Here is a 21,141-nt window from a genome sequence, read left to right as displayed (position 1 = left end):
GTGTGACATATAGATTACTAGCCCTGTTAAGCCTTCTACGTGGATACGACTTGGGCAACTTACTACTCTACGATTGACCTCGTTCTCTTGCGAGCAATCTAGAAGTACACTTTAGGTTGAACAGTATCAATCAACATTATTAGTTTTTGTTTCTCCACCCTTCATTCGACCATGATGCATGGTATCGGTAGCTGTTTATCCTACTAATGTATTGACTGAATTATGGTATTCCTCCGATTTCGACCCCACTTCTTCCAATATCAACTCAGTATTTTCCTCCCACCCGGTTCACATATTATGGTGAACACTTTTTACATTTGTGTCCCACAAAGTAAGCCTCATCACAGTTAAAAGCATAAATTCTTTTTTCTTCTGGCCTCAATCTCTTCTGGGGTTAATTTTTTGAAATTAGATGTGTTGGTAGGATTATGGTTAATCTGAACTCCTCATTTACCTCCTACTTCTTCATGGCTTTTCTTCCATCCACTATCAAAACTATTTCCCCCTATTTTACTGAAATGTTTCGAGCCTCTACCCAATGACCCGATCAAAAGTTCTTGTTTCTTTGCTAGTTGTACTGCAGATTTGTAGGTTGTAAGATTAAACATTTCAATCATCCTAGCTATCTCGTCCTTCAATCCACTAATATAACTTTGCACAAAGTATTCCTCAGATAAACCCCTATTATTACTCACCGTGAATGCTTTTAAAGCCTCAAATTTCAATGTGTAGCTTAGCACATCAGTCTCTTGTTTCAATTTGTTAAATTGTGCAACCAGATTCTTTTCTTCTATGTTCGAAAACCTGTCCAATACCAACTCCTTAAACCCTTCCCATGTTAAATCGTCTTTCCCCTCCACATATTCTAAGTACCATACATCAGCCTGCCCTTCTATATGCATTGCAGCAGTAAGGATCTTATCAGTATCACTCATAGGAATTAAACATGAAGTACTTTTCACACTTCCTAATCCACTGTCTAGGTTGATCACCTACGAATTTGGGGAAATCAAACTTAGGTACTTTAGAACGGGAATGAGTAGGGTTACCTTGATTGTGTTCCTCTCTAGATTGAGAAGATGATGAATCATCTCCATTTCTTTTGCTTCTGCTCGTTTGCCCTCTGTCCTCAATTCTTTTCTCAATTCTTCAAACTGCTTTTTGAAAACTGCCATTAATGATTGGCCCAATTCTGTCTGTTGCTGCCTGATTTGACCAATCTGTGCCTCCAGGCTCTCGATTTTCCCTTCCATTTGCAGAAATTTTTTTGCGGCGTATTTCGGCGGCATGCGCAGATCGTGGATAGGAAAGCCTTGCTTTGATACCAATTGTTAGTCAGACACGCAGGATTCAACAACCTTTAACATTCTCACTCTAAAACTTAGCAATTCCACAACAATTTCACAAGAATCTACATGCAAAATAGTGCGCGTGTGCTATTGTGTTGAGAGAGATTGAATAAAAACAATGGTAACTATATTTGATTCAGATTTGAGATGCCTTACAAAATGGGTTTTTCCCCTCTTTATACGCTGAGCTCATTTTAGCTCGAGCTCTAACTGCCTAACTACTCTAGCCCCGCTGCTGACGTGGCTTGAACAATGCGCTATGCGCTTTTACAAGTGAAGTAACACTTTCAATCTATTATCTTATTTCTTGTATCCTGACACGCAATTCTATTTTGCTAATTACTAAAACAAGTGTGACCGATTATGGAATTGGAATGGATAGCTTGGAGTAACATTCATCGTCATCAGAGCATCTGCTGTGGCAATTGCAAGGGGGAGAGAAAGAGAGACGCACCTGTGAGGGGGAAGAGAGAATGAAGTAGATGATGGTGTGAAGGAGGGAGAGAAGTAGAGTGGCCAAATTTTTATTTTTTATGTTAGGGGTAATTTTGTACTTTTACACAAAAAGTGATAAATTTTTAATTTTTTTATTTCATAGACTATTTTTTAAATTTTCAATAGAAAATAGGCTAGTTCCATATATTAACTCTTCAATTAATGTAATTTTAATTTTAGGGGGGGGTGTATTCGTTCAGGACTTTAATAGATTCCTGCAGACTTTTAAAATCTGGGTGTATTCATTCAAAACTTTTAAAAGTGCATGAAAATCTGGGTGTATTCATTCAAGACTTTTAAAAGTCTATAAAAATTCAGAGGTATTCGTTTCAGATTTTTAAAAGTCTATGAAAATCTAGAGGTATTTAAAAATTTATGGACTTTGAAATTGCAATGATTTTCATTGATTTCGTTCAAAAAATACATATGAACATATCCGACCACAAACCACGAAAATTCGAAATTCTTCAGATTATCCAGCGCTCGCTGGGTTCCAGCGGACGCAGCTTAAGAAGCCAGCGCCGGCTGGCACTCAACGGTCGATGCTCACAAATCCAACGATGGCTAGGCCCTAGCGGCCGCTCGGAGAAGCCAGCGGGCTGCATTCCCTACGCCAGCGGTCGCTGGCACCCATCGAGCGCTGGGTATCCAACGATCGCTGGGACTCGGTCCACCGCTCACGGGCTCGCAACGACCGCTTGTTTTTTGGTTTCAAATCCGGAAAAATCACGAGCAATTCTTGTTAAAATCCGTCCAAAATCTTTGCAGATTCCTGTTTAGAATTCTAAAAATCATGAATACTCTGTGTGAAATCGGTAGATTTCTAAAATCCAGATATATTAGAAATCTACAGAAATTCTAAACGCATACACCCCCCTAGTAATGTAATTCAAATTTTATTAATATAATTTTAATTATTATATCGAATTATAAAATCATTTTATTTTATTATATTAGATAATTTAAATATAAAATTTAATTTAAATATATAATTAAAATATGTAAATACTATAAAAATTATAATTTAAATAAAATTAATGTACATATAGATATATAAATGGAGTATATATTATAGTGGGATCCTTAGAAAGAGATGTACGTGAAAAAGGTTGATGAATTTCAAGCTGATGTGGCAATGACGTGACACTTTGAAAATTGAAAATGGAGGTTATGATTGGAGGCACCGTCAGTGATTAGATGATATCCATTTACCTATTTTTCTCCATTTGCTTTTTCGGTTCTCCTCCATCATCCCATTTCCATGGAGTTGTCATCGGTGTTGGGGAACGGCTTTCAACCCGTATTTCGCTTCCATTCAACCATCAATAACTCCGGCCAAATTGCGGCCACCGCGCCGCTGTTGCCTAAGCAGCTGGGGAGAATTACCACTCCAAGTTGTTCTAACGCTACCCCAATGCATACCGAAGTTCGGAGCAAATCAAATTACGCATCCAAAACGGTATCCAAGAGTCTCGTGGCTTCGCAGAAAACAAGAGAATCTGCAATTCACGATATTCAGCATTCTTCTAATTTGGAATCTGCCCTCTCAAGGTGTTTGTTTATCGAAGTTTGTCATCGTTGTTTTTTAGTATTTTTTTGGTGACTGAATATGTAGCTGTCCGTTGCAGCAAAATTTTCACGTAGTTGTTGGTCTCTGTACTCGAAATCTGCAAACATTTCTCGCCAGTTGCCCCTCTTGAGAAATTATGTTGGATTGTGATTAATTTTGGTTTTATGAAGCTTTAATTCGAACTGCATTTGAACATAAGAGGTAGTCTTGTTTTTGTAGAAGTAGCATACTGGGTATTTAGTCCATGGTATTCCCAACGGCTCCCTATGCTCAGTTTGCCGATAAGCATTTTGAACTGTAAACTGATTTATCAATGTTTACATGTTTATTACATGATCAGTCCTGAGTAACTAAGTGGGTTTTTGGCTAAGCTTATTTTAAAGAGTTTATAAGCTCCAACAAGTTGATGTTTCAAGAGTTTATAAGATGATGTAATGTCTCAAGACCTTATACGTTGTTAAAGTGGTCTAGATATTAGAGCTTATAAGTTAGTGAGAGAATTGTAAGTTAGATAGAAAATTGAGGAGAGATAAATTGGAAGGGTATATTATGATGAAAATAACAAATCATAGTAGAGTTACTTTTGTAAAATGATTATTGCTTATAACATTTGAAGAGGGTTGAGGAACTTATTCTTTGGAGAGCTTATAAGCTGGAGCTTATTTACAACTTATAAGTTGTTTAGGCGCTTATTTTGCCACAACCTATAAGCCTGCTTTAAGGAGCCTATAAGCTCAGCCGAACACCCCCTAAATAATTTTGCATATTCATAAATTATTGACGAGTATCCTTAGCTTAGTACTATCAGGCGATTCATACAACATTCACTTAAATCTTTTTCATATGCTAGGCCTAGATACCGCGTGGAATGTCAATTTTTCTCCCTCCTTTCATCCGTCTCACTACAGTCACCATGTTTAGTTAACCTCTTTCTGTATTTTGGGCAATAAGTTGGACCAAATTGGTGTATCATGGTGGGAAGCATTCCCTTGGCTCTGCTCATTAAGTGAATGTTCAACTTAACACTAAAGAAAATCAGAAAGATAACATACCATTCTTCTTGCAGATCAGGAGAAGTGTTGAAAGTGCAAGATCTGAATATCATATTGCGTTATTTTGGGAAGCTTAACAGATGGAAGGATGTCTGTCAGGTTCTAATGGATTGCAACTGTACCGTTATTTCTTTCTTTTCTCTTTTTGGGATATCTTGGACATTGGATATCGATACATGTTCTTGTCAAATGTTTCTCTCACCATGGTCTGTGGACATCGGGATTTAGTAATGAACTTGCTGAGTTTATTGTTTGTTCGATTAGTGATTACTGTTGTCATTAAAACATTTACCCATTTTCTTTATTAGTTAGTGTGTTGTAGTGAGATAAATTGTTCTTTTTAACTTTTTGAAGAATTACACAAACTCTGTGCACAAACTTCTGCTGATAGGCAATAGCTTCAACATTATATTGTGATGGTATATATGTTATACTTAACCCACCCCGTGCATAAAATTTGTAAGTGCACTTGGTGTGGAGTATGTAGATACTGTGAATCTAGACTACAAAAGAAGGAGTCTTTTGGCTTAAATCAGACAGCCGATTGGGATCATAAATACTTTCTAGTAGTCAAATCAATTGATATGGTTGAACAACTAAACAAAACATATGCAAAATAGTATGCACCATTTAATACCTATTTATAGCTTTGGCCTTTGAGATATTCCCTTTTTGTCTATAAAATGATTAAAATGTTGTAGTTGTACGTTGTCATTCAGCTTTTCATTTTACCCTTGAAAATTGAGGCTGTGGAGATTTTGCTTTCCTGATTTATGGGTATCTTGTAGCATTTTCTACTCGATAGATATAGCATGGTGATGGTCGAATGTTATGCTAGATCAGTTTTTTTGTTCTTTTATGAGAGCTTTCTCATACATACACTCTTTTCTTTAAATTCTTTCCTGATCAAAATGGTTTTCAAAAATGGAAAAACTCATCATTTGTTGTTGTAATATGTTACTTGACATTGTTTGCAGCTTTTTGATTGGATGCAGCATCATGGAAAAACTAATATTGCTTCCTACAGCAGTTATATAAAGTTTGTAGGGAGGGATTCTAATTCTGGGAAGGCCTTGGAGATATATAATAGCATCAAAGATGACTCCACAAGGAGCAATGTATCTGTTTGTAATTCCACATTATGTTGTCTAATTAAAAGTGGCAAGTTCAACAGCAGCCTCAAGCTATTTAATCAAATGAAGCATGCTGGTCTGGTACCTGATATTATAACTTATAGTACGGTATGTTACTCTAATCTCACGGATAAAGTAGAAGGCATTGTGGATTGAATAATCATATGCAACCAACCACTTTTGCAGATGTTGTTATTCACATTGTGCAAGTACCCAATAAATTAATTAAAATCTCATATTCTTAGCTCACATGCAAAATAGTTTAATATTGTAGCTTCTTGTAAAATATGATACAATAGTTTCTTGTTTCTTCAAATGGCTGTTTGTGGAGTTTATCGGTTTTCATATGACCTTACAATTTTAATTTTCTGCATTTTAGCTACTTTTGGGCTGTGCCAAGGTCAAAGGTGGTTACTTTAAGGCAATGGAGCTGGTCGCTGAAATGAAGTCCAGGGGGTTGAGTATGGATGATGTACTGTACGGAACATCTTATATCAGTTTGTGCTTCTAATAATCAATGCGAGGAAGCGGAAAAATACTTTGACGAGATGAAGTCTGAAGGCCATTCACCTAATGTCTTTCACTACAGCTCTTTGTTAAATGCATATGCTATTGATGGGAATTACAGGAAGGCAGATAAAATGATTCAAGACATGAGATCTGCAGGGTTAACTTTAAACAAGGTGTATTTCCGAATTCCAAGCTTTTCGTGCAGCTGCAACGTTATCCATTTCTATTATTAAGTACTGATTATATTATTTATTGTGGAGCATAAATCTAAGTTCATGTCTTCAAGTAATTGATGTAGAAAAATTCTATAGAGTATATTTGTGCACATTTTAGCCTTAGGTTTGGATATACAGGGAAGAAAAAAAAGTTGGTACCAGCAAGCAAGGTAGAAAGCACTAACATAATTTATTGCTCTTATCCTCGCTAAAGCTGAGGACTAAACTTAGTCTTTCTTCTAAACCCTAAACCCCAAAGCAAGGTAGAAAGCACTAACATATTTTCTTACTCATTCTCGTCTCGCTAAAGCTGTTAGACATATAAGTTAGGGAGCCCTAACTTAACCCAAAACCATGGTCAAGGGTAAAGGGTTGACCCCCTCTTATATACCATTCCACACTTTCATGTGGAACTGATGTGGGATATCGTAACAATCCATCCCCCATTAAGACCGGACGTCCACGGACGGCTCTCACTCTGGGGAGCCTTCGATCTAACCAGGCAGGTCGCCTTCGAGCCCCTGGAGTCGTGCGACACTCTCCCCAGGTAGCCCTCTCCCGTAAACTTCCGGATCCGGCAGGTCGGACCAAATTGTTAGACATATAAGTTAGGGAGCCCTAAGTTAACCCAAAACCATGGTCAAGGGTAAAGGGTTGACCCCCTCAGCCCCTCTTATATACCATTCCACACTTTCATGTGGAACCGATGTGGGATATCGTAACAAAAGCTGAGTGCCATACTTGGTCTTTGTTCTAATAACATCCGTTGAAGTAGCAAACTCTAATCATGATCAGCCTTTGCAGGTAACTTGAGCATATTATTTGTATTCCTAAACTCCATCTTTGCTTATTTACACAAGATTAATGTGGTTCCAAATTTCCTGCAGATTCTCAAAACTCTTTTTATAACTTGCTCTTGTATGCGCTGCCCTTGGCAAGTTTGGTCCTACTTGAACGTTGATGGCTTTACACCTGAGGCTTGGGTTCCTGAACTAGTAAATCCGTGACATCATATTATGATAGAGTTGACTTCATTCACATGCTGGATAGATTATATAAGTTCCAATGTCATTAACAACTTCAAGTTCAAGGGATTGAATTTATTTTGTTACCATTAGGGCAGGTTGCAGCTGTTATTTGTTTAATCTAGCTTTGCATTTGTTATTAGGCAGGCTGAAGTTGTCCTTTTTACGTATCTTTTTGTTCTCTTAGGGAAATAATGTTGTCAATTCAAAAAAGAGATGGGACATTTCACACGATTCAGAAACTTTGAGAACATAACATTACACAATTTATTTTGGTTGATAGCTATAGCATGTTATCTAATGATGGGGTAGCAAAATAGATGTCAGGTCATTCCATGTTTGGATATACACACCCATCAGGTGATATATTTGTATGTACCATAAGAGTTAGCATTGTGATACATTTGTTCATACAGCAAAACTGAGTAATTAACCTGCTCATTTAGCGGTGAGCACGTCATAAATTTCATCCTTCTTTTAGCAGATATCTTATCTTAGTAATACAAGGGACTCTTATATAGTAATTGCAATAACAGAAGTTTACTAGAGATATCTGTAACTATAAAGCTATATCATCTCAGTTGCATTTTCAGGGGGATAGCTATGCTTTGAAGGTTATAAGGATTGTTAATTTTATGTGCTCATTTACTATCCTTCACTTATTGGCGGCCTTCATTTCTTAAACCTTTAGGGCATGTTTATTCGCAGATAAACCAAGATTGTTATTGTATATTTATGTCTGTTAGTTAAGATATGAAATAGAGATAACATGAATTAATTGTTTGGTATCTTAGATTAAGTTAAGAAATTACAATTTTAACCTTATATAAATTAATAAAGTCAATTGTAATCTACCGCAGCACACCCCCCCCCCCCCAACACCCAATCTTCTTTATATGTCACTATTTCTGCCGCAATTTGTGTCAATTTGGGCCTCGTCTCTGTGAAAATTAGTGGATAACTTTTCTCCCACATCCACCGCAGTCGACGCCAACACACACGCCTTCACTTCCATCCTCGTTCTCGCAATTGTTCTAGATTCTCATGGGTGAGCAGATCCACACCCAAATCGAAGCCCTACCTAATTCAGGCTCCAAGGCGCCCCCGAAGGAACCACCTCCGCGCCGAAGAACACCAAATCGACGGCCATGATGTCGTCGGTTTCTCCTCCGTTCTTCACCAAAATCACAAAATGAAATCATGGAGCAAAGGGGTCGAGCAAAGGATAAGCTGGGAAGACACCCTCACTATCTGGAACATTGTTCACTCGTACACTAGCTATAGGAGGGGTTTGGACCGATTGCTAAGCTGAAGAGGAACAGTGTTAAGCACAGGCTTGGTCTATATCTCGGGCCTTCACGATTGCTATCTAGGATACCAAACAACTGTATTAGTCTAGATACGTATCATATCTTGGACTTATCTTATCTACCAAACAAGCCCCTATTGTTATCCTTAGTCATATGTGGTGCACAGTAAGCTTTCGATATAAATGTACTATGATCGTGATATTTCTTCCTAATTGACTTGTTGAATCAGCATCAATGGACTCTAGGCATACTTATCAGGTTTAGGCGTGTAATTCTACTGAGTGGCAATGCATCTTTGAAATACAGCTCATTAGTGTCCAATGCTGATTGTTTGAAGTTGGGGAACAATATCTGCTTGCAACTATTTCACATCTCAATCACCAAGTTAAATTGTGTGATTTTCTTTTTTCAGGTTATTCTAACAACTCTGCTAAAAGTATATGTTAGAGCAGGGCTATTTGAGAAATCAAGAGAACTGCTGGATGAACTGCAAGCTTTAGGCTATGCTGAAGATGAGGTTACCTTGAATCTACTTTTTGCATCCATTTTGTGTTTCTGCTGAAATTCTAAATGATCTTCAGTCATGTATGTGCGTGCATGCGACTTACTGCTTATCGAATATACATACATATATACATAAATACATATATATATATATAGGGAAAGGATCAATGAAGAATGCTAAATATGCAACGAAACAACAAAGGCTGAATAATTCAATACATTTACCGAATAAATCACGCGACCGCATGAACGAAAAATGTACGTGTTTATTCAGTAAATAACTATTCGTGCGGTCGCGTGATTTATTCGGTAAATTTATTGACTTATTCAGAACGAACTATATTTACTTCTCCATAGATCCCAACCCATATATATATATATATATATATATATATATATAGGGGAGGGCTAGAATAAAAACACTATTAAGTGTATAAAATATAAATGATTTTCAGCCCTTAGATCATCAAGATCTACGGTTGATTCGTAACCCTGTTGGATGAATTCGTGGTCTCGAGTTCGAATCCCAAAGGTAGCAAAAAATTATGTATCACAATTCGTAACCATGTTTGATGAATTCGTAACCCTGTTGGATAAAATTCGTACATTAAAAAAAATATATATTATTATATATACACTTTTGATAATCAAGACCACGATTTTATAAATTGAGAAGTTTATATACTAAAATGGTGTATCATACTGTGTTAGTAGGGACAGGCAAGAGTGAGCCATTTGGCCTGTTCGACAGGGCACTGGACTCTTTGTCGGTCTAATGATGCACATATAACCAAAAATCTAGATTGGAGCAACCTGGCCAAAACTGGAAAAACAGGCCAGAGTGGGGATTTGGGCAGACCTGATGAGAACTCCTTACATTAATTTTTACAGAAATATTTAAGAAAATGTAGAATCTTGACCTTAAGAGTAGAGGGCATCAGCCATTGATCTTGAAACTCCACAAATCCAAAGTTAGTTTGGCCTATATAAAGCTTCAGCCAAAATTTGAATCTTTTCTTCCCAAACTGAGGCTCGTCCAGATCTGAAAAGCTTTTTCATTTTTCCCCATCTTCATCTTTCCTCATCAACGTATTCTCACATAGACACAAACGAAGATTTATGGTTTGTGGGTCTGGGAATGCTGCATGGGATGATGAAGGAGATTGGATGATTTATGTATTTTCTGGATGGAGAAGGGGAGATTGGTTGGTTTGTAATTTTTGAATTTGGGAGTGGTGGAGGGGGAGGAGAGACTCAGCAACCTTTTGAACTTTTTGTCTTTCCTTTTTCCCATCATCTTCTGTTAGTTTCCTTTTTAATTGATGCATCTCTGGTTTTTACTTTATACAGTTTTGTAGTTTCATGCAATGATTCTTCTATAAGTGATCATTAATAATTTAGTTCTCTGTTAGTTTGTAATATTGGTTATGAAATAAGTATAAAACTACTTCATGCAGTGAAAAAGATAAAACTAGTTTTATGTAGGGATGTTCATTAATTGTATATAAATACATTTTGACGGATCTAAGACATAAAGTTGTAAAGAAAAGATAAATTATATCGATGGAGATAATATATCAAGAATAGGAAAATAATAATAATAATAATAATAATAATTAAAAAAAAAACAAAAACAAACAAAAAAAACATGCGCGGTGCCTAATAATAAACAGCATGCTACTATCAGGCATGGTGGGCCTTACTCTCATGGAGAGTCCTCCTAACATCGTTTTCTAATGAATAAGTTATTTGGACCATCAGCAACTCAACTAATCTTCCCTTATTTCCCTATTAATCTAGAATAAAACTCCATTGGCCTAGACACTCTATTCCAAATTCAAATTAGTATGAAGATTTGGTGCTTTGACATTTCTAGGCTGAAATCAATTAATCTACTTCATCTATCTCAAAAGTCTTCTTTATTGGGAAATCTCTACTCTAAATTGATCCTGGCCACCATCAGAGACATCTTGCGACTCCTGTGCAAATATTCTTGTTATTTTTTGCTGGAGAGGCTACAGAGGTGGCTGGCAGGTGTGATCAGATCAAAATATTTTACCCTTTGCATTCTTTTGGAGGTGATGGGTGGGTAAGCAATGAGAAAAGCGGCTGTATCTTTCTAAGGGAAAATAAATCCTGTGTTTAATCTTGTTTTAAGTTGAGAGATGCTAGCAAGTTGGAAAGGTTATCTATTTAAATAAAAAAGAACATTCAGTTCGGGCCAAACTAGTAAGGGGACTGTTGAATTAGGACAGTAGGGAAGTTCTAGGTGAAACGTGGGTTAGTGTATGATGTTTTTATCTTTTAATTTGATCAATTTAGGGCCTTATGGCCAATGTATGAGCTTGGCAATACTCGAACTCAACAGCTCGTGAGCAAGCTCGTTAAGTGATTTAACTTGAAGTTGTATAATTATTTAGTAGATACAACTTATATTTTTATACTTTAAGTAATAGTTGTATAACTTGTATTAAGTACCCAGTTTGCCATTTTCGTCCATGCACGAAAAATGTACCCATTTTATTTTTCCTAAATTTACCACTCACAATAAAGTGGGACCCTTATTCCACTCACAACACACTCAACCATTTTATTTAAACCCGTGCCATTTTGAACTGAGTACTTTTTTGGTGGACGGAGGAAGTATATTATTTTATAGTGAATAACATAATTTATTTTTATTGCTTTTAGAAAAAAATAATTTATTTTTGTAAGAAAATAATTAATATTATTATTTATTAAATGTAAATCTAAATGTAGAAATTTCATTTAGGCTTGAATAAGCTTGTGAGAAGTATTCAGTAAATAAGCTCAAGCTCGATTTGGTGATAAATGAGTCAAGCTTGAGCAGGGCAGTATTCGGCTTGGCTCATCTCAATTACACCCCTTACAGTTTGTCCTTTTATTTGAAATGTTTACTTTTGTTCTCACGGCAATTGCTTTATGCTTCAATTTGATCAAATTGGGGAGTTTCCATCCTTACTAACTTATCTGACACTGTTTTTTGCAGATGCCATACTGTTTACTGATGGATGGCCTTGCTAAGTCTGGGAAACTTGAAGAGGCTAAATCAGTTTTTGATGAAATGAGGCGAAAGGATGTAAAAAATGGTAAGTACCTAGAAATTTAGAAAACTTTATGTCTAATAAATGGAAACAAAATTATATTTGTAACACCCCCTAACCTCACAGCCTGAAACCAATAATTTTAGAAAATTTCATTGAGACCTTTTATCTTTACTAGAGCTTCAGCATGGTGGTTTCTTGTTCACCAGAAAAGAAATAGGAACAGCATGTTCAACCTTTATGAACACAAGATTTAACGCACAGATTAGAATAGCAGTCAGTGGCAAATTCTCTAGTAATGGTTTTATTGTCCAGAGACAATTTAAAAATATTACAAAAGAAGATTGCATGATATATGAAATAATCTTTGTCTAATCATCTGGAGTAAACATTATCCTCCATGTATCTCCTATACATCAAAAGAATCTAATGAGCTAAAGCTCTGTGAAGCGTGAACTAAAACTTATGCATGTATCCTACTTGTCATGGCATCGCGATTCATAATTTATTTCCATCTAAATCATTCTTTAGGGTCCCACGGAAGTTTGATGCGCAATCAAATATTTGTAGATTGTGTAAGGATTGCCTGAAAAAAAATTAAAGTTAACTGGATCATCATTCATGCTTGGCACCCTAGGCGACCTAAATGGTGTTAAAAGAGTTTTCTAATATTGTTGTCTTTTATCTCAGTATATGCTAAAATGATGGGTCAAACCCATTTTATCTTTTTTCCCATGTTTGTTAATTTGAACATATTCGATAAAGTTCCACTTGAACAAAATGAATGGCCCATATAAAGAACCCCCTCACCCAGACACCTTTTCTCTAATACAAGAATTGCAAATTATTGGGTACACCCGGTCGCATACTATGCGACCGGTTTGAAAGTTTACATTTCTTCACAATAATGTTTACTTTTATTCATAAGAACTTTTACTTTTAGTTATTTTCACTCATTAATACTTATATTCTCAACTATTTGGTCAAGTAATCATTGTCGTAACAAAAAGTAATTATTGTTACAATGAAATGTAATATTTATAAAGTATTACATTTATTCACGATAAGTGTTACCTTTATTCATGAGAACTTGTACTATTACATAAGTATACATTTGTGCGAATAAATGTATATCTTATGCTATTAAAAGTAACCGGTCGCATCGCATACTATGCGACCGGGTGCATGCAAGACCAACCCTACAAGAATAGATATACCCACCTAGGTTTCGAGAAATCAGGGAAGCAAGTGCACCCATTCTTACAATACAAAACTAATATATGATTTTCTTACAATAGAATGTTTCATATTTAATTTTTTATGGTTTGAATAATCATTTACAATTAGTTTAAATAAATTATTTATCATACCCAAATGAAGAACTGAAACCATATCTTTTTCTATAAAGTAAGAATAAGATTAATAGCTTATACAAATTATGTATATTTTTAACTAAAAATTTACTATCGTAGAATAAAATTTTGCATTAGCGTTCATAGTAAAATGATAAAAACTACTCCCTCCGTCTCACGAAAACATGAACAATTGGGAGTGACACGGATCTTTAGAAATATTAGTTGAAAGTTATCGTGAGTGGAAAATGGGTCCTACTTTATAAAGTGTTGTGATAGTAATGATTTAATTGAGGAAAAGTAGTGGTGGGGCATGATGGTTTTTTTTAGAATAAGTATGAAAATGAGAGAAAAAATAAGGGGATAACGTACAAAAATGAAAATGTTCATGTTTTTGTGAGACACTCCAAAATGGCAAAATATTCGTGTTTTTGTAAGATTGAGGGAGTATAATTTGAAATTAGAAAAGAATCTCAAAAGTTTTACTCCCTCCGTCCACAAAAATTGTATGGTGAAATGGAGGGCACAAGTTTTAATAAAATGGTTGGGAGATGTATTTTTTAGGATAAAAGAGTAGTTATTCTTGTCCTTTAGCGGTGTTGGGCCCACCAAAATGGAAAAGTAAGGGGTGAGTTTTTTGTAAATATTAAGTGTGAACAAGGTTTAAAATATAAGGGATGATTTTCCAAAAAGGAAACAAAAACAATTTTCGTGGACGGATAAAAGTAGTAATAAAACTACAATCTTCGTGGACGGACGGAGTAATTATTAATATATATTTTTTCTTATCAAAGAGGGTGAACGTTTGGTTTCATTGTAATATATATCAAATTACGTTAAATTAATCTAATTCATTCTTATGTTGTTTAAATGATTTTATATTTATTACTCCCTCCGTTCCGGCTTTTGGTATCCAGTTGAGAACGGCACGGGTTTTAATAAAGTAATTGATGTGTTGTGAGTGGAATAAGGGTCCCACATTTTATGTGAGAGTTAAAATAATTAAAGTGGAGTAAGGGCCCCACTTACTTTTACCAAAAATAGAAATGGATATTAAAATGTGGGACGGCCAAAAAAGGAAAGTTGGATACTAAAAACTGGGACGGAGGGAGTATTTAAGACAGATGAGGACCATTATGTTTTATTTTCAAGACAGATGAGGACCATTATGTTATATTTTCTTATTTTTTTATTATCTATGTTGTGTGTATTCATAACAAATACTCCCTCCGTCCCACCTATCTTGAGACACTTTCCTTTTTGGGCGTCCCACCTATCTTGAGACATTTCCTTATTTGGCAAAAGTTTTACCCTTTATTCACCTTTTTACTTTTTCACCTACACACAAAACACTACTTTCTTAATTCTCATTCCCAAAAAAAAGGTCTCAAGATAGCCGGGATGGAGGGAGTAAGAGAGATCATCGTTTATGAGATCATCAATATGCAATCTATACATGTCAAAATATTATCCTAATTTTGCTGGCCCGACGGGCTACCCCAAAAACAAAAATTTGCGGTTAGGGTAAAAATTTTCTAGCCCGAAAAAGATCTAGCCTGATTGGCCGGATCGAATAGTTCAACAGCCTAATAGGGTCTATATTTTTTGTACAATTACATAAATAATGTATTTTAAACATGTAAGGGTAATTTTGCTATCATTGATAATATTAGCCACCACTTTATTTAGTTACAAGAAAATTTGATCATTCAAAGATTAGTTTATAAGATAAAAATATAAATTGATTTTCTTTCTGTCGTGCGTTCCTTGGGCATACCAATTGTAAGAAATCTCATCCCATTAATACCTAAATCTATTCCTTGATAGCAAATTTGTAAGCTTTAACTGTTAAGTTTCTTTTATATTTCTTTTGCTAGCTTATTGAGAGGCTAATATTAAATGTAGATTGAAGGAGAATGTTATTTTAAATCAAATTGGGTAGAGAGCAAAAGAGATAAATATTCTAGTTAGTCTAGTGAATGGAAAGTTTAATGAGTACAGATCAGGAAATAATACCATAATTTATTTTAATATTTTCGTATGGTGGTCATTTCTTTCCTTTTTTCTTTAACAATTCTACTAATCCTCTACTAATAACTTGGTCAAATATATTTATCCCACATATACATAAAAGAATTTAAATTAAACATTATTACTTAACAACTTCGCTGCAATGATGAATACATCCATTACTGAAATTTTATAAATGTATTGAGAATGCAACAGTTTAGGGAGTGTTACCGTATTGATTAGAAGATGTAGTTTCATTACAAAGGAAGGTACTGTTTCAGATACATTTTAAGGCATCTTCTTGCATCCCATTATAATGTCTGATTTTTTTCACAGTGACAATTAAACTAGTTGTAGGTACTTATAGTAGCAATTGATGCACAAAGTTGTATCTGGAATATTGAGCTTCTGTTGTTGAGCACCAGTAGTATAAGTGTGTTTCAGGAAATTAGCATTCGTTTTCACTCAATTGATCAGAGGAAAGGTTTGTAGCATTCTCTATTTGTTTTTGTGCAGTTTGAAATGCAGAAAAATTTCACGATGCGGACATGTATTTTTTTTTAAATTTTTTAATTTTACATTTCCGGATCTTACTTATCATACTAATTACAATGTTGGCTCAAAATACGTGTAGATGGTTACTCCTACAGCATTATGATTTCAGCCCTTTGCCGTAGCAAACTTGTTGATGAAGCAAAGCAGTTGGCTAGTGAATTCGAGATGAAGTATGACAAGTATGATGTGGTTATTTTGAATTCAATGCTATGCGCCTATTGTAGATCAGGTGATATGGAGAACGTAATGAAGATGATGAAGAAAATGGACGAGTTGGAAATTAGTCCTGATTGGAGCACCTTTAAAATTTTAATAAAATATTTCTGCAAGGAGCAGCTGTATTTACTTGCCTATCGTACTATGGAGGATATGCACAGGAAAGGTCACCAGCCTCTGGAGGTAATAGTTGGAAGAGTTTATGTGGCAGACTTAGGGGGTGCTTGGTATGATGGAATGGAATGACTATTCCCATGGGTTGAGGAATGAATGGCTATGCCTAATGTAGTGGGAATGGTGATTTCTAACAAAATATTATACCAAGGAAAGGAATGGAATGGAGGTAGGAATCACCATTCCATTCCCCCATACCAAGCATGTCCTTACAGTATTCTGAGCCCCAAGTAGTTGTATTTGCTCTTGTAGCTTTTGCTTGAGACATTCAATACGATCACCTGATGTGCATGTTCTTCCTTATATATGTCTGCTACTTGCTCTCATCTATTTAGGAGCCACTGTTGTTAGGGACTGGTGTTTTTTGATCAATTGGTGATTTTTTTTTGGTTTTGTCCTTAACATCTTGTAAGATTATAATAGAGTTAGACTTGAGGATTTGAATCACAACAACAAACTCATTGAACTTGTTTGCGATGAGTTTGATCTCTTATTTTCAATTAGTTTTTGGTGATTTTTCTGGATTTTATATATTATAAAGAGTCATTTCCTCTAAATTGTCACATCAAATCCAAATCTCCAAGACCAATTTCTATATGAATGAAATTTATTTCCTTTATTTTGCTTGTCCATGGGGCCTGTGATTCAGATACAGGCTTGGGAGACTAATAGTAGAGTATGCAGTTATTAGAAGGATAATTTTATGTAGCAAATATTGTTTTTGGTGGATCTTGTAATTTGCTCATTACTTTAAGAGGTTTGATCTTCAGTATAATATCATGAGAATACTCTAAATTTACATTCTAATAGCTTGTGCATTTCTTCTGGTTTATATAGCCTTAATGTTTCCATAATTCCTTTAGTCTTTCCCCACCATTTGGTTGAATTAGGTAGTCCTTCTCTGGTAACTGTTGTCTCATGAATTCATAAATATATTCCTGCAGTAACTGCTCAAAGTTTCAGCAAGTAATGTAAAGACGATGGAATTAATTCCAGCTATTGGGATAGGCATGCTAACACCAGTTAACTCAATGAATTAGCTCCACATTTACTTATTTATCTTTGCAGGATCTTTGTGTCTCTTTGATGAAATCTCTTGGTTCAACGGGTGCATATTCAGAAGCATTTTCAGTATACAGTATGCTGAATTATAGCAAGAGAACGATGAATAAGGCCCTTCATGGAAAAGTTTTACACATTTTACTTTCAGGTGGACTTCTTAAAGATGCATATGTAGTGGTCAAGGTAATGAATTATGTTTTGAGTATCTAAATAGATTATTGTTCTTTGTGGTCTATGTGTTTATTTCTCTCCACTTTCTTCAGGATAATGCAGAGTTAATCCCTAAGCCAGCCATTAAGAAGTTTGCAATCTCCTTTATGAGGAACGGCAACATAAACTTAGTAAATGATGTGATCAAGTCTATTCACAATTCAAACTACAAGATTGATCAGGTAGTCATATATGATTATGGTACTTCAATGTTAAACATGAAAAATGTGCTTCTAGGTCTGCTCCACTACCTGTTCATACTTCTCATAAGCCTGTAGTACAATACTTCATCTCCTACTTGCGTATAATACAGTTCTTAATTCTATGCTACATAGTGTTTAGTTAACCTTGGCATCTATTTTGCTTAAGCAACATTGATTTCTGGATTTCGAAGAAGGAACATATGCTTTTGTTATTCATTGTCTGTTTCACTTTTACCATCTGTCCCTATTAGAATTAAGATTCAGTCATTTGTTGCACTATCTGTTCAGGATATATTTCACTTGGCCATTTTCCGTTACATTGAGCAACCTGAAAAGAAAGACCTGCTTCTACATTTGCTAAAGTGGATGCCTAGTCAAGGTTATGCTGTTAATTCAGCTACAAGTGATTTGATACTCAAGCATTCACACTTGTTTGGGGACCATTCAATTGCTGAATTATTGTATAAGCATCATACAGTGTTGAAGACAAATAAATCACATGAGAGGAGCAAAGGATAATTATGAGTTCGAAGCGTTTTAGGTATGCTTTAATTTTAAGATTCCTTTTTTAGATGAATGAAAATGTTGACTTAATCAATTGGTACTTAAAACTAATTCCCACACAAAACCTTCAATTTTGGGACTTAGCTTGGTTTACATTTTGCATTCTGATGACTATAGCTCCTTTCATCTGTCATCACTGATGTTTTACTTTTATATCTTGTTCTTACAGCTGCATATTGTTGAGCTGTCACAATATATACTAATAGTTCCTTACTGGAAATGATGCAAAGTTTTCACCTGGTGAATGCGGCGGATATATGTATAATGGTATGAAAAGTAGTGGCCCCAACCTCAGTGAATTTGCTTGCAGTTGGAAGTCTGACCTTTTCTTGAGTTCTCGTCATGCCAAAAATGGCTGGGTCTCTGATGTAGCTTGTTTTCTCGCTGAATCTGCATGAGGTACAATTTTCTTGTTCCTGAAGAAGTTTAAGAAATGCTACTAGAAAAGTTGAACTATATGGCATGATTCAAGTAGGATAACACTAGTAATGGCTTGAAACAACTTACCAGTTTTGTATTCCTGACTGCTGTAACTTCTTGATACGGTTTAAAATTACTACTCTTGCGATGTTAAATTTTAAGAAATGGTGCTGGTCATATTAGAAATTTGATTTGCTATTGTAAACAATTCACTGCATAAGATTTTTAATGGATGTATCCTCTCACTTGTTAGCAAGTTAGATTGTTTAATGTTTATTGTATTTCATACAGAAACACACTTTTGTATTTTCAGGATTATAGTTCTCATAGCTGTCGATTTTGTTATTGACTTGAATAATTTCCGGGAAAAACATTTCTTTGTATTTATATTTTCCCCTAGTCGGTTTTCTCCTTTTACACTATATAAGACGTAGTTATAAACAGTCCAATTATGTCCTCGTCATAGACAAATGTTTAAGATACTGTTCTACTAATTTATGAGCTCTTAAAGAGCACAAAATATCTGTGAAGTATTAGTAAAGTCTCTGAACGAAGTACTTGTAAGCTCTTACTACAAGATATTAGTCCTATGTTTGTTATAACTTTATTCGATAAAAAGTAGCAGAAACTGATTGAGAATGAAACAAGACAAGAACAAGGTTGGGTAGTGTAGAATGGTATAACATGGAGACATAGGAGAGGAGAAGAATAGTTTATTATGTTCAGTGTACAAAATATAAGAGACCTCCCACATGATATAGGGCAAAATAGGGCTACAAGATAAATAAGGAAAACTAGGGCTACAAGATAAAAAAGAAAACGTATATCCTGCAACACTCCCCTTCAAGATGGAGCATATATATCGATCATGTCCAGCTTGGTGCAAAGTTCAAAAAACCATTTTCTGCCCAATGGTTTAGTAAAAATATCAGCAATCTGATTTGATGAAGAAGTGAAAGGAGTAGCAATAGTTTTACTCAAGACACATTCACGAATGAAATGGCAGTCAACCTTAATATGTTTAGTCCTCTCATGAAACACGGGATTATCAATAGCAATGTAGAGAGCTGCTTGGTTATCACAATGTACAGGTAAAGGTTCATTGAAAGTGAACCTCAATTCCTCAAGTAGATTCTTCACTCCAATCATCTTAGAAGCAGTGTGAGCCATAGCTCTACACTCAGCCTCGGCAGAGGATCTAGCAACATTCTATTGTTTCTTACTTCGCCAAGTTACCAAATTTCCTCCCAAATAGGTGTAGTATCCTGAAGTAGACTTCTTGTCACTTTTAGAGCCAGCATAATCAGCATCAGAATATCCTTCCATCTTTAGATGACCATTCTTCTTGAATAGCAATCCTTTTCCCTGAGATTTCTTGATATATAGAAGAATCCGAATAGCAGCATCCCAAAGAACTTTGCTTAGGCTTATCTAGGAAACGACTGACCAAGCCAACAACAAACGACTGACCAAGAAAACAACAAAAGAAATGTCAGGCCGTGTTACTGTCAAGTCTAGTAGATAAGTTTCCCAACAAGTTGTCTATACTTAGCTTTGTCCTCAAAGAAGTCTCCACACTCATCCCAAACACTAGGATCAACATCCATAGGAGTATCAACGGGCTTCGTTCCAAGCAATCCGGTTTCTCTAAGAAAATATGTAGCATACTTTTACTAAGACAGAGAAACTCCAAACTTCTTGTGAGCAATATCAATCTCTAAGAAATACTTAGGTCATCCCATATCCTTAATATCAAATTGTTGCTGCAAGTACTTCTTTGTCTCATCAATCCCCTGTACATCACTGCAATGACAATTCCAGGCGCACAAAGACAGAGTGATCCGACTTGCATTGCTTGAATCCAATATTTTCAAGTACGCTACTAAATTTATCAAACCAAGTTTTCGGACTTTGCTTAATCCCATAAAAATTGCCTTTTTGAGGCAACAGACCTTAGTAGCATCCCCCCTTGCTCCATATAGACAGTCAGAGTCAAATCATCGTAGAAAAAGGCGTTCTTCACATCCAACTGATACATTGGTTAAGAAAGATTGACAGCAAGGGAAAAATAAGATTCGAATCGAACTCAGACGAGTAGTGGGAGAGAACGTCTCAAAGCAATCAACACCATAGGTCTGGGTAAACCC

The 21,141-nt window shown here is 35.5% G+C and overlaps 2 protein-coding genes across 2 annotated transcripts; one reads left to right on the top strand and one right to left on the bottom strand.

Annotated features, from left to right (window-relative positions):
- Window positions 1-446: 446 nt before the first annotated feature.
- On the bottom strand, window positions 447-1,253 carry LOC131023124 (uncharacterized). Its single transcript, XM_057952666.1, has 2 exons — window positions 1,050-1,253; window positions 447-992 (listed from the first exon to the last, which is right to left on the bottom strand). The coding sequence occupies exons 1-2, from the start codon at window positions 1,251-1,253 to the stop codon at window positions 447-449; spliced, it is 750 nt and encodes a 249-aa protein (XP_057808649.1).
- Window positions 1,254-2,990: 1,737 nt separating this feature from the next.
- LOC131021079 (pentatricopeptide repeat-containing protein At1g10910, chloroplastic) lies at window positions 2,991-19,270 on the top strand. The gene is given in 12 exon segments (XM_057950170.1): window positions 2,991-3,395; window positions 4,481-4,565; window positions 5,444-5,707; window positions 5,979-6,086; window positions 6,088-6,282; window positions 9,072-9,176; window positions 12,174-12,273; window positions 16,225-16,544; window positions 17,604-17,780; window positions 17,861-17,989; window positions 18,299-18,551; window positions 18,744-19,270. Coding segments are annotated over 11 exon segments (2,004 nt in total). The 5' UTR covers window positions 2,991-3,105; the 3' UTR covers window positions 18,530-18,551; window positions 18,744-19,270.
- The last annotated feature ends 1,871 nt before the right edge of the window (window positions 19,271-21,141 follow it).

This window comes from Salvia miltiorrhiza, chromosome 4 (genome assembly GCF_028751815.1).
Source record: "Salvia miltiorrhiza cultivar Shanhuang (shh) chromosome 4, IMPLAD_Smil_shh, whole genome shotgun sequence".
Classification (NCBI taxonomy): domain Eukaryota; kingdom Viridiplantae; phylum Streptophyta; class Magnoliopsida; order Lamiales; family Lamiaceae; genus Salvia; species Salvia miltiorrhiza.
This window is presented reverse-complemented; position numbering and strand designations above follow the sequence as displayed.

Coding starts and splice junctions, on each gene's coding strand:
- LOC131023124 (XM_057952666.1), bottom strand. CDS start 1,253: ATGGAAGGGAAAATCGAGAGCCTGGAGGCACAGATTGGTCAAATCAGG. Junction 993..1,049: donor TAGAGAGGAACACAATCAAG/GTAACCCTACTC, acceptor CCAAATTCGTAG/GTGATCAACCTAGACAGTGG.